This window comes from Dendrobium catenatum, unplaced genomic scaffold (genome assembly GCF_001605985.2).
Source record: "Dendrobium catenatum unplaced genomic scaffold, ASM160598v2 fragScaff_scaffold_261, whole genome shotgun sequence".
In the NCBI taxonomy this organism is placed as follows: Eukaryota; Viridiplantae; Streptophyta; class Magnoliopsida; order Asparagales; family Orchidaceae; genus Dendrobium; species Dendrobium catenatum.
Genome location: NW_021318723.1, coordinates 586,627 through 604,202, shown reverse-complemented (window position 1 = coordinate 604,202; position 17,576 = coordinate 586,627). Strand labels below are relative to the sequence as shown.

Below are 17,576 nucleotides of genomic sequence, written 5' to 3'. Positions count from 1 at the left end.
CAGTTTTTTAATTTTTTATTAAAAAACTGTTTTAAAAAGAAATAATAAAAGTTGTCACTTGATATTGTATAATAATAAGATTATTTTCTTATCACATATCTTTAATTATATATCATCACTTGATAAAATCAAAATATTACATAATTATATAAATATAATTAAATAATTAACTTTTAATATTTTTTAAAATATATTTATAAATATCTAATAATTTAATTATATTATCTCATTATTTGTTTATATTGAAAAATAACATGTAATGTATAATATTATATATATATATATATATATAATAATCATATTATAATATATATTTATATAATATACTATATAAAATATATAATATATTATAATATATTAATATAATTCATAACAGAGGGAGGGAGAGAAGCTCGATCGGGCAAGCGTCAGAGGAAGCCACACATGGAGGCGAGGGAGTCGGTGGCTAGGTCGACGGCGGGTCAGGCGGCTGCCGGTGTCCTTGGTCGACGAAGGGTCGGCCGGAGTTGGTGGGGCTTAGCCGAAGCAAATGAGTAGATCAAGTGGACCTAGGGCACGACGGCTTTGGTGTCTAGAGTCGGAGATGGAGGGGGCGTCGGTCGGAGACAGACTGGCCGGCGTTTCGTCAGGCCGGAGGCAGGTCGGCCGGTGGGTTCGAAGAAGAGTTGCTGAAAGCTTTGACCATCTTGCTTGTGTGAGGAGGTTGGATCGGGATAGAGAGATCGGCTGCTTGATGTGCACGGCAACGGTCGTCGGCAGCGTCAATGATGGGCGTCGAAAGAGGAGAGGTCGCTTGGAGATGTCGGAGTTGTAAGAGCAGGAGATCGGAAGAACGTCGGTGGGCTTCGGCAGAATGAGAAACCAACGAGAGCACCAGTATGGCTTCGATTTCCTGTCTCTGTATTTCTTTCCTTCGGCTCTGAGTGCGTGTAAATTGAATAAAAGGAGTTTCCTATTTTGAGTCATGAGGAGTGACAGTTTGTGAGGTCGTTGGCGATTCCTTTGAGTGGGTTTGATCGTGGCTGAGGTGGAATGAGCATTTGGGTCCGATCATTTTCTCAGCTATACAATTATGGGTCAACATATTGTTTTCATTTTAAATCCATTAATGCTTTCTCCTTATTAGTTATGCCCTTTTAATTAGTTATGTGAGTTTTATGCATTGTAGTTTTTAATTTTGTTTAATTTTTATCACATATTTGGTATCATATCATCATTATTAGGTAAGTTTTTTTTTATTTTTAATAAAATTAGTATTTATTGCATCATCAAGTTCGACCTGATTGAACCGGTCGAATTGGTCGAACCGTAAACCTCTCCTTCCAGTTCATTGTCTGGTATGATTTTCACAACCTTGGTTCAAACACAAAGTGGTTTGACCAAATATTTACTTATTTCAATTGGATTATATCAAAAGATCAGGTTTAAGCCCATATCTTTTTGCTCTAGTCATGGATGTTTTTACTAGACATTTGTAAGAAGATGTACTATAGTGTACGCTTTTTACTGAATATATTCTTTTTGTTGATAAGACTTGAGAGAGTTGAAGATAAACTTGAACTATGGAGGTTAGCCTTAGAGTCTAAAAGTTTTTGTTTGAGTAGATCTAAAATCAAATACATAGAGTGTAATTTTAGTAGTAATAAATATAGTGGGGGTACTGTGACTTCGGCCGATCAAGTCATTAATAAGAGTACAAGTTTTAGATATATCGTCTATTGTTCAAAATAATGGTGAAATTGATGGGGACATTATTAGTATAATTCAAGTTGGATGGTTGAAGTGGAGGAATGCATCATGCCTGTCATGTGATAGAAAAGCACCCCTCAAATTTAAGGGAAAACTCTATAAGATGGTAGTAAGACCCACAAAACTTTATGAATGTTGGCCATTAAAAGACAAGTATAAAATTAAGTGTTGTAGAGATGAGGATGCTCAGGTGGATGAGTGGTGTCACTCTTAGAGATAGAATGCGAAACGACTATATACGTGAAAAGGTTGGAGTAGCTCCATTGGAAGATAAGATTAAAGAGAGTCGTCTTAGATGGTTTGGCCAAATAAAATGTAGGCCTTCTGATGACCTGGTTAGGAGAGTAGACATATTAGATATTAGACTCCACATACGATGAGGCAAAGGAGAATAATTATGACGAGTTAAATGAAGATGCCCCCAATGATGATAGTGCAAATGACTTTTAAGATATTCTACTATTACTTTTTTTTTTTAGAAATTAAATATTGATGAGTAGGGAACTAGGAAAGAAAGAACATAGAATTGAACTTGATGTTATATTATATTTTTAAACAAATCTTATATTTTATGTTATTTTACAATAGTGATATTTACATGTTAATTCCATTTCATGCAATTTATTACTTGTCATCTTATATCTTGTGCAATTTTTTGTTCATATATATGTCAATTTGTTACTTTATAGTTTAATAGAATGTTAATATGTCATCATTTAATATATTATTTGATTATTATACAAAGAAATTAATTTTAAGATTCATTTTCATCTTACACTTTTTTTTTTATTTTGAGGCTTACATTTCGCTTCATGGATGAAAAATGCATAAATATCACATTGTGCAATTTAAGCCTTATTAGGTGTAAAAGATGGTCCACAGATCTCACTGTCAACGAGAGGAAAAGGCTTGTGAGTTTGAGTTATTTATTGAATAATTGATATGCAAGTGTTTTGTAAATTTATAAATATTATGATGAAAACTTTCAATATAATAATTTTGAATAATAAAGAAAATATAGTTATGAGAATAATGAAAAAAAGGAGTCATATCCTTTCTTTATTGAATTTAAAGGTTTCCAAATAGAAAGATAATATAATAGGTAGTTTAAAGCTTCCTTGGATATTAGATTCCTCAAGGTGATAAAACCAATCTTTCTTTAATAGGTCCAATCATCCTCCTTATGCCTTGTTCTTGAAATACAAGATGTGAGGGCTAGAATAAAACACAATATTATAAGTCTATAATCAACTTTTGGATAGATAATAAGTTGAATAATTTAGGTATGTAGAGGACATTTAAAAGTGTGAGGGATTTATTTATAAGAATTTCTCCTTAGCCAGCAACAATCATCAAGGATCCATCAACAAAAGTTATTTTTTATTGTAAGAATAAGGACTATATGAAATAAATTTATGCGAAGAGCTTGCCATATGATATGTAACTCCTGAATCGCTAATCTAAGAGTTGAGATTGGGCATTTTTGGTATTATAAAAGCATGAGAAAAAAAGATAATATCATATAATGTAAGAGAACAAATACATACTATAGAACTTGTTTTAAGTGATATCAATAATTTTTTTAACTTTTGTATTTCCTCTTTCTGGAACTCAAAAAGTGCTTTATTGTTATTATCTCCAAAATAGATAAAGTCAAAGGGGTATGGATGTGAATCAGTTTGGGATGGCCTGATGCGGTTGAAAGTGGTCCAAAGTGGTAGCAGAAACAATCCATGAAGCAAATAATGGGAAATTTTGAACAAATTCAATGACCGATAACAAGTATATACAAGAATAACAGGATATTATAAAAAATATTTTAAGAGGCATGAGAACTCTAGCTAAGCAGAAAGGTGGCAATTGCGAGATAGATTAGGTTGAGATCTACCATCATAATATGAGGGGATGCCATCAACTTGGTCACACATGGTGACAGGTTTGCTAGATTCTTGGAATCAAAAAGAGTAATCGGTTTTACAACATTCACAAGATAGGGATAACAATGAAGACTTAAGGCACTCTGTTGAGGGTTAACTGATAAACTGATATCATGAACACTCCGATGCTTCAAGTTTCAAGAGACAGAATTGTGATTTAAGGAAAATACGGAGATAAAGAGTCAGCAATTGAAGAAGCAGAAGTGGATGTGGAAGCTTTGAGACATGCATGCAAAGGTGGCAAAATGACTAACGTAAGGGTTTACAGATTATAAAACTTAGCAAACTAATCACATGAGCAGTGAACAAACCAGGAGCGGCCACGAACAAAACTTTTTATACAACTAGGTGGAGTTATATAAGAAGAACCTGCATTGAAATCAAACCAGAAAGAATAGCGGCTTCACATCGAAACTGATGGTTCAGATAGAGTTTTCACAAGACCAAAATACATTAGCTTGAGGGATAAGCGCATTTGAAGCCTGCAAATGTGATGTAAGAGGATTGCAAGTGAGATCGTGATAACCTACAGCAATCGTGGATCACGATCTTAAAAGAAAATGGTTTTATAATGTTGCAATCTTCGATTGGATTAGATGGAGGTGAGAATCATAATAGGTTGAAGTTGTGTTTAGGGAAGAATACAACATGGGAAAAAGACTTAGAAGTGAAAATCAAAAACTTGCAAAGTCGATGAAGGTAATCAAGACAAAAAACATTTCTTGTCAAAAGCATCGAGAATTATCCATACATGAGAACCTCAAAAGAAAATGAGACAAAGGGCATAGTTATGTGAGACCATGGAAGTAGAAATGAGTTTTGGCTAAAGTACCAAATTGACATCTGGTAATAGAACTAAATGATATGGGGAAAGAGTGAGAGAAAGACAGGAAAAGCTAAAATCCAAAAGTTAGGAGAGATAAAAGAGAGATCATTGATTTCAAATCATTCAGTAATGATCCAAATGCAAGCAATAAATCTATTTGGCTTTGTATATAACCCGTTTCTCAAGGTAGAGGTGATAATTTATAATCCACTGTGGCATTCTTTAAACTAAATATTCGCTAACTCCCTATAACTATAAATGGCCTCATGCGTAATTATTTTAACTTATATTGAACCATATTTTCAATCAATAAAATATTTGATGATATGTTTCTATCCTTTATAAAAATATTAAATTTTATCCTATCTAAAATATAATCCTAACAAATAATTCACATTTATACTTAAATTTATTGGAAAGGAGAATTAATCCATATTATAAAAACTAAATCTAATAAAACTATATATCCTCATTAAATAAAATAAAAGTGAAATTCATAGTAAAATAATCTAAACTTATTTTCTTGTGTTAAATCACCAAACTTTTTCTCCAAAGCTCCAAATATGAATTTCTTCTTACTTCCTTAGTGTACCATTGCAACAATAAAACTAGATTTTATTTAATGTTTGGTCTAAAGAACTTATCTCTTTCTTTGCTTTTGTAATGGGTCATTTTATGCTCATCCTCTATTTCTATTGGCGCAATAAGGTCCTTCCCTCCTTTTCGCTCATCTGTTGTTTTGTTATTTGTTGAAGAAGCTCTCCTCCTTTATTGTTGTGGCTGGTTAGGTTCCTTAGCTCAACAGTAATGTATTTGGAGCTTGCTTCTAAAATGCTCCTTACAAAAATAGCTTCATCAAGTGCAAAAGTTATTCTAATAACATTGTCATTAATTTTAAGAAACTGATCTCTCTTCTAAAGAGATCTAAGGGCAATGGCTTGTTTACTTCATGAAACATGTCTACAAAATTTGCTCTTCTTCTAGTCTTAATGAATTCCATCATATCAACTTATCACCTTTGTGGTTAATAAGATAGAATTGATTATTCACTAGCCCTTTAACGGACTACATAATCCTTAACAAATCATGGTTTTGAAATCTCCTTTCTACCGCATTCATTTATGTAAGGAAATCTTTAACTAAACAAAAAAGACTTTCTATATATGCTAAATTTTATATGTAGAAAAAATTTCAGATAATTTCTCCTAATTATCCAATTTCCTTGCATCATCAATGACATCTTTGTATAAGGAGGTTTCAAACCTCAAATCCAATTTGAATGAAAGTTCAATTTTGTTATAAAAGCATGGATTTTTACTCCTCTCCCTTATGGTCAAATAGCCTCACCCAATCCCCTTACGCTCATCAAATATTACTCTCTTGTCATGGGATCCATAACTAGTCATTATAATATTTTCCAATTTTTGAAGTGCAAATGCCCTTCGGACAACCATTTACTCTATTATATTGGTGCCTACCTTATTTAACATACTTTAAGGGCCTCCTTGGCTCAATGGAAATTTCTTCTATACTAGTAAGTTAAATGATTTGGCTCCTAGGTTGTCAGTGTTAAATTTATCATCTTTTTCCAAGGTGTATGGTCTAAATATTGAAAGTGATTCCAAACTAAGAGGAATTATAATGGTGGCACCTCCTCTCAATCTTAAATGAAAGGGTGGCTTGATTATTCTAACATGAAGGCTAGTTTTGATGGAATTAACTCATATAATGCTAGATATGACATTTGAGTAGTGCCAATAACTTGGAAGTTGACTGAGGATATTAGGATTAATACTGTTACAAAATGAGTGTCATTTAAGAGAGAAGAATATTCTAAAGATGAATCTGAAAGTAGAAAAATAAAATTAAAATACATCTTATTCTTACTACTAACATTTACCTCTTCTCCTTGATGAATCCTCAATTACTTCTTTCATGCTTCAATGTTCTTTTGAAGCTTCCTACCCCTTTCTTCTCGCCACCTAATATTCTTCTTTTCTACTAGTAATTCCAATTACTCCGGCAATTAAAAAATTATTACCCTTTCTCATTCCTCTAGGTTATAGAGAGGACAGAGAAAGCTAAAGAGCTATGATAGATAGGGGTGTGGTCAGACACTTGAGAGAGGACAATTTTTTGTAGGGTAATGAATTTAATTTCATTCATGATAATAAAAACTTAATACATGCTAGTATTTATAAGAAAAAGATATGCCAAATATTTAAATTTAAAAAGCAAAACAAACTCCTAAACCTAGGATAACTTGTATAGAGGTTCTTCTTGCAATTAGGAAAAAAATTCATAACAAACACCACAAGGAAGGGGACCTATGATTCAGTGTGTGGATTATTATAAGTACAAACCCCTCTTTATTTTCATATCATGCAATTTAAACTCCTCATCCTCTAATGCTTTTGAATAATCCAAATTAAAGGGCTTTTAATATTCAAGACCATCTTGGTGATGCTTAAAAGATGGAGAAACATTGGTGGATTTGTGTTGTTGCCCTTAATAGATTTTATATTGCTTCTGAAATTTTTGAATGTCCAAAGCCTCCTGAATAAACAAACATTGAGTAGTTCCCATTTACTACTATTACCATTTGGAACAAATACAAGTTTCAACAAGAAAGCTTTGCTAGTAGAAACTATGATTTGGATGATGATGCTGATTCATGTTATTGTAGGTAACTATGGTGTGAAATATGGTATTTCACTAATTATAGCTATAGTAATTCATGCTCACCCGATTCAAATACTTATTGTTGTGTCAGATTTTGGAATATCAGAATAAAATAATTATGCCCATTATATTAGCATATATGCATGACAAGCTAACTCCATAACATAGTTTGAATTTTGAAAAAATGGGCAGTCTGGCATGGCAGTCCAACTATGCACTGGTGATTCAAATCATCATGCAGATAAGAATAAATCTGGATCAAATCTGTTCCTGACCTTAGGAAAGTTAGAGACTTTATTAAACAAGATAAGTAGGAGGCAGGGCTAACCGTGTTTCTCAAATTCACACAACCTAGCATTTGAAAACACGTGTTGAAAAGGATTTTACAATTAAAATAAAAACTTTATCAGAGGACTTCGATATCAAGCATAAGCTTTAATCTCATTTCAAATAATAATAATTGGTTAACATAAGCAAATTATATCTCCAACATCATATATTTTACTACAGAAAATATTTCTTTCAATATCTTACTACTTTTAAATATAACAAATATCATGGAATTGCCAAATATAAATGATCAGCAATCACCCACTAGCTATACCGGATCAATGCCTAAGGCCAGTTTCAAATGATGAATTGTCCATGGCACTTCAGTGTACATAATTAACAACATCTATGACACGCTTGAACTCACGCAAAAATTCAGGCACACAAAGAGAGATAATAAGGTTTCAAACTGAAGCATTTGAATATTTGAACATTTAATCCTAACCAAAAAAGTCAGCAGTAACAAGATTCTACAATATATCAAAATTATTTTGGTGTTAACTAATACACCAAGATTTATTAAACAAACGCCCTTTGATTTTATGTATTGTCCAGCTCATCAAGTTATACTACTTCTGATAAAAGTTTCAAATATTTCTTTTATATTACTTTATGGGCACTCGTTGCCATCACCTTTCAATGCTGCAGCACATGGAAAGATTACTTTAAAGGACATGCCTCAAACAAAAAACAGAATTATGGAACCAGTAGAGAAATGCTTCAAAATGGAATAAGTTCAAGTGTTAGATAAGCCAAATACATTTATATTAAATAAGCCTAAAACCATCTAATTCAAAGCCCGTTGTCTTTCTAGTCCATTCTGTCTGGATTACAGCAGCAAATACTCACTCCCTCTTTATAGAAAAAACTTTGATCAAAGAAATAGAAATGATAAATAAATCGTGCAAACATTAATGCCGTTGTTATCCTGAATATACTGTCTTTGTATGCATTTATGGATGCTTTGTATCAATAATCCTTGAAAGCACAAAAGTAGAAAAGTATATGAAGATATTGGAAGAATTAAATGTATCTTCATTAGAGTAAGGACAGTGAATACTTATCCTGATGGTAGTTTGCCTGCCATTCACTTACTGAGTACAAAAGCTTCTACTTTCTACAACGTCTTTACAAAACCAAAAATACCATGAAAAATAAGTGACTAAAGATGATATGATAACACTGTTCACTTAGTAATAAGTTTAGAGCAGAAAGATAAAATTTAAAAAGAAAATAAGCTTACCATCCTGTCATGAACTTTTTTGAAGCCCAGCTACGGAACACTTTATAAAATGCCTGCATAGTAAGATTATAACTCAGTGGTGCAGTAAATTCTATGAACATTTTACAGTAACCAAAAGAAGAAAAAGAATAAACTGAATCACAAATTCTTCATTCTTGTAGCATCAATGTTTTGAAAACCAAACTGAATCGGCTATTTTGACCGTGAATCGATCAAGTTGCTGATTTGATCGGTTTTGAAAACCGGATTTATGTTGTATCAGCTCAAACCGGTTTGAACCGCTAGATCGATAGAAACCGTCGAATCGGTCCTAATGTTGATGAAACGGACCTAATTTTGATGAACTGGCCGGTTCTACAAAATATTTTTTTAATAAAATTTTTAATAGTACATTTTTGTTTTATAATTTTTTTTTTACATTTTAAATATTCGTTTATAAGATTTGAAAGCGAACTCAATAAAAATACATAGCTGCCACCTCACAAAGCTTGATTTTTTACTAGTGGCTTGTGTTTTACACAATCTAAAGATAACTGCTTAAAACTCCCTTATGATGTGGGATTAAAAAACTATGTGAATCATAGATGAGAAATAGGCTATGAAATTAGGCTAGGTTATGAATGCGAGCAGCTATAATGAATATTGGATATTTATAAAAGTTAAAAACATAAATTTTTTATATAATAAATATTCTATATTATATTAATATTATTTTTATTAAAACTCATATTTATATTTATACATTTATATTATAAATTTTTAATTTTTAAATCTATTTAATATTCATATAGTTATATTTATAACATGCATATACTTATATTCATATTAATGGTTAATCGAGTTTCTTAACTACCTTTATGTTGAACCTTAATAGAGCTTGTTCACCAGCTTTTCTTAACGAGCTTTATGTTGAATCTTAAGCGAGCTTGTTCACCAGCTTTGATCAAGGTTGTTATGTATACACTTTTAAAATTTTAATTATTAAATAATGTATATTAGATTTAAATAAATTTTCTATGTATTATGTCCCTCGATTCAACCCGATTAAACCATTGAACCGTGAAACTCCACTTTTTTTTTATTCCATGTCCAATCCGATTTTCAAAACCTTGTGAAAAATCAATATGCATATGGGCACAAGAATGAATGCATAACTTTCACACGTCTTTCATAGCTAGAAGATAACACATTTAACTTCTCTAAAATTCCGACAAGATTTTCTAGTCTTTCTTCCATAGATGTTACATCAATGCTCTTTACATATCATATGGTATCTTGTAGGAGGAAGATACTAGAACAATCCTAAAATAATCAATTCATGTCAAAATGCAGGAGGCATATGATATAGCTAGTTGGCATTAATGGTCTAGAAAGGAAGAGGGGAAGGCCAAATTGACCATAGTTGAAGTAGTTACCTATGACCAACCTCTTTTCCTTCAGCAACTTTTGACATCAATTATATTTGCATATGTGGTGCATCTATTATCTTTTGTTGTCAATGTTCAAACCACTAGAGTTTATTTTTTCACTATCTTCTCTTCAATAATTACTCTTTCCACCACTCTTATAGTATCTATATTTTCTAATTCTTTCACTTTTTGCCGCTCAATATTCACATTTACAACATAGATAATCAAGTTGTAGTTTCATAAAGTTACAGTTGATTAAAATAAAAGGAATTTTTTGACACTTTTAATTGAATGATTGGATTCGCAAATCAATCACATTAAGCAGATCACATCCATTATGATAACCAATAGTTTTTGTCAATCTCTTAATATAATTAATTTATTATGATTATTAGTGTTTTCCCAACTACTTGGAGAATCCTCATTTTCCATTATTTCATGTTGAGTGTTGCCAGATGTTAAGCATAATCTTAGCAAATAATTTTGAACAACTTCCCTTCATATAACCTTAGGTCTAAGCCTTCTCCTTCTTATTTCTCTAACAATAATTTAATCAACAAGTCTAATAAGTACATTTTCAACATTTCATCATGCATCCAAACCACATAATTTTATTTTTAATTAAAACTTATCTTCAATAAATGTCACTCCAATTATTCCTTTAATCTAATCATTCATTAATTTATCCTTTCTAGTTTTGTCACAAATCTATTTTAGTATTCTCATTTCTATTACACTCAACTGAAAATATGAAAGGCTTTTTGGCTACCCAACAAACGGATCTATAAATGACACAACATCATCAATCTATTGTAGTTATATAAAATTTACTACAAGACTCCACGATAATTTCTTATCGCCTATGTTGCACCGATACGGATACGGCGATACGGATACGACACGATACGGATACGAGACACGCCTATTCTTAAAAATGCAGGATACGGATACAGCGCGGATACGGTATTATAATATATAAATAATACATAAAAATTAAGAAAGTAATCAAGGTGTAATATTTGAAATGACAAAAAAAATTGAAATAAAAGCATTAAATATTTAAATGTCTAGTACAACAACAAAAATAAGAAGGTAAATTGTCCAGCACATGAAATTTCAACTATTTAATAGAAGGAATGATAGGATTAGCTTCTTCAGTGGTTTGTCTTTGAGTTTCTATATCATCTTCAATAAATATCATAGCTTCTAATTCAGGCTCATCAAGTGACAGAATTAGTAATTTCTAATATTTCCATATCCTCAAGAGATTCAAATCCATCTCCAGCAACAATCCCCTCATCCTGTTGTTCCCTTCCATATAAGTTGAAATTTTCTTGAGAGAAGCCGAAGGTTTGTATGCACATAAACTTGTGGCCTCCGAAATCGGCCCCGCCTCCGCCCGCACATGATTGGCTTTTTCTTCGGCGATGGAGTTTTAACGGAATAGGTTCCATGAATAAATTTTGGAAGGCAAAGAGTTTGTAGATAAGACACTACCTAGAAATTTCGCCCTCATTTTGCGAGGACTTTAAGATCTGAGTTCTAGTTTCCTATAGCGCAAGTCCCTATAGTTAATTACCCCTCCCACTAATGAGAGAGAACTTTCGATTAAGGCTAGTCGTCAATCAGATACGTAGAAATAGTGTTGTCTGATAATAGTCGCAGCATAGGTTTGGGAATTTTATTGAAAATTGATTGAAAGTTTGGAGTTTGAAAGGTTTGATATTTAAAAAAAATTTCAAACAATCTAACACTTAAAGCGGGATGGTGGGGAATGATGATGGACCCGATCAAGATCCCATGGTTCCGTGTCCCGGCCATCGTGGTCCTGGTCTACACTTAGTCCAGAGAGGTAGTCGACCCAACCTGACAGAAAGGATCCTGTCGGCAGGCCATGGGTTTGCTTCATCCAAGGGTACCTTGTAGACCTGGGGTGAATATTTGTCTAAGGGGACAAATTTGAATCCACCCTTATGCTAACAGAGGGTTTTTGTGCCCTATTCGATCGATACCATATTGATTCAATCTCAAGGATTTGATACCAATGATGAGCGTATTGGCTCTGGCCCAAACTGGTATTTCGTTGTGCATTTGGCGGCAAAACCACTCGGTTCAGAGGGCCCCGAGTCAATAACCGTTTATCCTGCGGTGCCATTTGGCGGCAAACCACCAGTTAGAGGACATGTACCACGTCCTTACTGGCAGGAGATTATTTCAGAATGGATCTTAGTGATATTTTCGACTAGGCATTAGCTCTTTGTGAGCTGAAGTAAATTTTAATTTGTCCACGTCGCCAAACTGCTGCATAGGGTGGATGAATTTTTCTTTAAATTATTTATGGTTGGATTTTAATTTTAAATATTTTTTTGGATTTTTGGGATTTTGATATTTTTTTGAATTTTTGTGGAATTTGTGATAGCATTTAAAAATATTTGGAATGGACTTTTGGAAAGAAATTGAAAGTATTTGTGAACCCCTCCGGTTGAGATAAGCATTCAACACGGCCATCATCGAGGTGTTGGGGATTATTTCTGTTGAAAGCTTGAACCTTGTCGACCCTATCAATTTGATGATAGGGGATCCGGTTTCGTAGGCTTCATCCCTTTATCAGTGAATTCTCTTGATTATAGGCATTGAAGGCCTAATATGAATATATAAAATAAGTATCTCAGTCGACCTCGCGACCGAATACTTATTTAAGTGTTCGAGACTTGTCAACTCCCGCTTGCCTGCATAGGAGGATCAGGCTTGAACTTGAATTCACTTATTGACCCGCGCAACATCCTCGGGTTCAAATTTAATAACCCGCGCAGCATCCCTAGACGTTACGTGTGTACCAATAACACACTCGTCGGGGCCTATGCGGGTGTTATGATTGGTTTTACTCCTTTTAGTGTACCTATGTGTATACAAATTACGGTGCACGTGCGGGGGTACTTTGAAAGAATTTATAAATGTCTTATGTCAGTTTGCATGAATGTTGTGGATCCGGAGGCGTGGCGTAGCAGGTTCTGAATAGAGTTATTCGCTGCTTTGTACAGGTGGACTGTCATGCACTATTTGCTTTATACAAGTAGATCGTAGTGCACTAACTAATCTCTTATTTTTGCTTGTAGATGCTGACATCTACTGTACTTCTTTGGTATTCACTAATAGATAGCATGTTGTATACACAACGAGTTTCCTATAACAACTCATAAAAGTTTGCTTTTGCTATAATCTTTTGACATTGTACTTGTAAATGACGTCTAGTGTATATGAAGGGTCTTTTGTAAGAGTCCGTAGGAATTTGCATTTGTTGTCGTCATGTAGTGCCTTATTTGTAGAGAATATCTGCGTGTATAATGAGTCTCCTGTATTTGCAGAACATTTATTATATTTGCAATACATCTACCCCCACTTGCTTGTAAATAGGACCACTGTATGCATTACAAGGCTCTTATCATTATCTCTCTAACTTGTAGGTCAACTGCTGTGTGTATGATGAACTTTTGCATGCCATGAATCTTCTACTTGCTTGTTGGCGTTGTTGGTTTAAAGATCTAGAACCTTGTCCTTCAGGATCTTACACTTTTGACCTTGTTATGCACTCATCAACTTAAGGGTCCAAAGCCCTCATATCATGGCTTCCAAATCAAGCCTTGCTTTTCACAATCATCTGATTTCTTGTAAACAAGTCATACTTGGAAGTTCTTTATTTTCAAAGATAACTTGCAATTTGTATGATGATCTTGGTATCAAATTCCTCCATCTTTTCATTCCAATCAAGATCATCACTACAAGTTGCTCGTTATTGCTCATATAAATTCCATTTCAAAGCTTGAAATGAATTTTTGTATGAGTCCTTGCTTTCTTGAATGAGATTTGGATGGATTGTCCTCTTTAATTAACATTCTCATTAGAATGATAATTCCATAGGAACATTGATTATCCTCCAAATCCCATTCTTTAAAGTTCCTCCATTGATGTCTATTTGAGTCCTTCAACTTGCATAATATATGAATGATTTAGATTTCTTTTGTTAGCATTTTGTATTCAACTTGAGATTCCATTAAATTTTTGATATCATTTTCAAGTCAAGTTCTTTATGATTGTCCCAAGTCACAATCTTGAGTCATTCTTCTTTCAAGTTCAGATTGAATCCAAACCAAAGTCTTCTTCACTCGTTTGAGTTTCCTATAGTCCAAGTTCTTTGGCCAAGTTCTATATCCACAAGTTTGAGTTCAATGTCAAAGTTCACCTTGGTCACTTCAGTTCGAGTTCAGTTCAGCTTGAGTCCAACTCAATTCTTACACAAGTCCTTCATCATTTATCCAAGTTTGATTTTGAGTTTGAATTAAGCCTTTTATTCAAGTTTGCACTTAGTTCATTAATGTCTTTTTGAGTTCAAATGAGTCCAGGTACGATCTCGTTTTCACCCGAAATTCCGGCAGCCTCTCAACGTCTCCCCCGTTTAGGGGAAAACTACGAGAAAACTGGGCATTTCCCACCACGGACAATAAAGGCGTATATGATAGGTGTCCTTGAACGAGGACACCGTGGTCGTGAACTTTCTTCCCACCACGCGCAATAAAGGCGTGTATGGGGTCTTTGACGGTACCTGTTTAAAAGAGACAATTTGCTTTCCCCCCGCTCGGGGTACTTATGAGTGACCCCGCCTCGCTGTAGGTGCCGCACCGGGGTCCCATCCCACCACGCGCAATAAAGGCGTGTATAGGCGGTTTTCCGGTCCACCACGAACATTGAAGTAGGGTTTAGGTAATTGTCCGCCTCGTCGTAGGCATCGGACCGGGGTCTCATCCCACCACGCGTAATAAAGGCATGTATAAGCAGTTTTTTGGTCCGCCGTTAACTTCAATAACGAGAATCTAAGTTTAGGAAAATTCATACCTTCGCGGGGTTGTTGGTGTTCACACGTGGATCGAGGCATAGCATATTTAATTCATAATTAATTACAAATTATATGTAATTAATTATATTTGACATATAATTAATTATATTTAATTCATAATTTTATAATTAATATATAATTAATTATATTTAATTTAAAATTAATTATGAATCAAAATATAAATATGATTAAGCATAATCTTGCTAAACAGAGAGTTTAACTCTCAGTTTTAAGCAACAAAGAGTTAGACTCTCCATTTTAGGTAACTTGGCCGAAGAAGCATGCGTGAGGGAGAGAGCCTCCTTCACGACAAGTGAGCTCCTATTGTGGCTTCCGATCGGGCAAAGAAAAGGCAAGGGAGGCTTCTTCACAGCGAGCTCCCGTTGCTTCCTGCAATCAAAATGCCGGACTTTTGATCCGACGTGAAAGGAAGTGTCGTCGATGGAGCGGATGGAGGTAGGTCGATCTAGGGCTCCAGCTAAGGTGGAGATCTAAGGAAGAAGCTTGGTCGGCAAGTTAGGGGAAGGCTTCTCTCTCTCTCTCTCTCTCTCTCTCTCTCTCTCTCTCTCTCTCTCTCTCTCTCTCTCTCCGGAGAAGTCAAGAGGCTTGCGTGAGGTCGGGATCAGGGCAGAGGTGACGGGATCGGGAAGGAGATCTGGTTCGGACAGAGAGGAAGGGAGAAGGAGTCGGCTTTGGGGTCGGAGATCTTCCGTGAGTTCGGATGCAGCGACGGGAGCTTCGGTCAAGTGGGGAAGTGAGCCAGAGAGCGTCGTGGGAGAGAGAGCATCCGAATGGGGGTCTCTTCCTCTCCTATTTAATGACGAGGTGTAGCATCGTTTTGAACAACGGTCGCAGGATTTGAGCAGACCTTATTGAGAAGTGACTGGAACGGAGAAGTGACTGGAACGGCGCCGATCTACAGGATTTCAGCTAGATTTCAGGGAATTTGTGGGATTTTGGCTGTATTTGAGCGAAATTTCAGTTGTGTTTGAGCAGGTATGCATCTACGCCTCTATCTCAATTCATTTTACTTTAATGGCGGTAGAGGTCAACAAAACAAAATCTTCAGCCCGTTGAGGAGTAATTTTATTTCTCTTCATTGATTGGATGAGCGAGTATGTGCTCCAATTTCTTTCACAGCAAGATGAGGATGAAACTTGGCCAGGCAATTTTATGGCGAATGTTTGAAGTAGAGATGCTAAAGCTCCATGTATAATCCACCACATTTTCGGATAATCTTCAGCCCGTTGAGGAGTAATTTTATTTCTCTTCATTGATTGGATGAGCGAGTATGTGCTCCAATTTCTTTCACAGCAAGATGAGGATGAAACTTGGCCAGGCAATTTTATGGCGAATGTTTGAAGTAGAGATGCTAAAGCTCCATGTATAATCCACCACATTTTCGGATCAATTCTCCACCTATCACACAATGACTCTTGGTCACCAAAATCTTCTAAATAACCAAAAAAATTAGCAAGCTTAGTATTGACACTTCTCTCCTCATTTGAAAAATAACACTTCAAATATGTCTTCCTCATATTTGAAATTTCTAAATCTTTTTGTGGAGAAACTCTTTGAGAATCATCTTGAAGTCATTCTTTAGTTGAATATCTTTAAAAAATATTAAAATGAAATAAAGAAAAAATGTTTAAATTATTAAATAACAAATTGTGAATTAATAATGAAAAATGTTGAAATTTACCTGGGATTTAGTGAGGTTAGTGAGCCAAGCAATATAAATGTTATTACTTTTTGCTCCACCTATCTCTAGAATAGCATAAATAACATCCCAGAAGCTTGAGTCTTCATGAAGTGCTTTCCTCTCATGTCTATATATAATTCTTTTAACTTTGGCAAGTTTGAATCCCGAGTCTTCATAAGAGATGTAAATAGGACTATCAGTACAGCTACTTCTCAACATTCATAAATTGATCTGTGAATTATGATGTATTTCGATCTCATCCATATCATAAATTCATCATAAAAGCTTCTCCTTATATAATAGCCTTTCCAACATAATTCTTCCCTATAACGTCATTGTCACTGATCACCATAAGCTTGAAGAGCATTTTTATTTTTTTAAATCTTCTCAACATCCTGATAACGAGGCAAACCGATTCCAGCAACTACAGAGCATCTCAAGATTTAGAGAAGTCAATTGAACATAGAGAGTCTCATGGAGTGAATTATAAAAAATTTCTAACTACAACATGCATCTGCCGCATACCACTGTATCCAATGACATTTCATTGTAGGTATTTTGTTGCTCGTGATTGTTAGTCGACACAATATTGCTTCCTAGGCAACGATTAAGCGTATGCACGAACACTTGGTGTCAGAAATATATTGAGGATAGGCTTCTCCTTAACAAGTAGACCTGCAGCTCTACCCAACAGGTGTATTATCAGTAATCGACCTGGATGATGTTTGAAAGGCTCCACCATCAATGGATAACTTCTTTGATTAAATTAGAATGAGAACTTATCCTTGTACTGTTTCTCACATTTAA

General features: G+C 34.4%; 1 protein-coding gene across 2 annotated transcripts in view; it reads right to left on the bottom strand.

The window, feature by feature from the left end:
- The window catches only part of LOC110108125 (protein LIKE COV 1), a 47,192-nt gene that overhangs the window by 7,480 nt on the left and 22,136 nt on the right, over positions 1-17,576 (bottom strand). For both annotated transcript variants that reach the window (XM_020838638.2, XM_020838639.2), the window contains exon 2: positions 8,768-8,820. In XM_020838638.2, the coding sequence (XP_020694297.1) occupies positions 8,768-8,820 (53 nt within the window). The remainder of the gene's footprint in view (positions 1-8,767; positions 8,821-17,576) is intronic.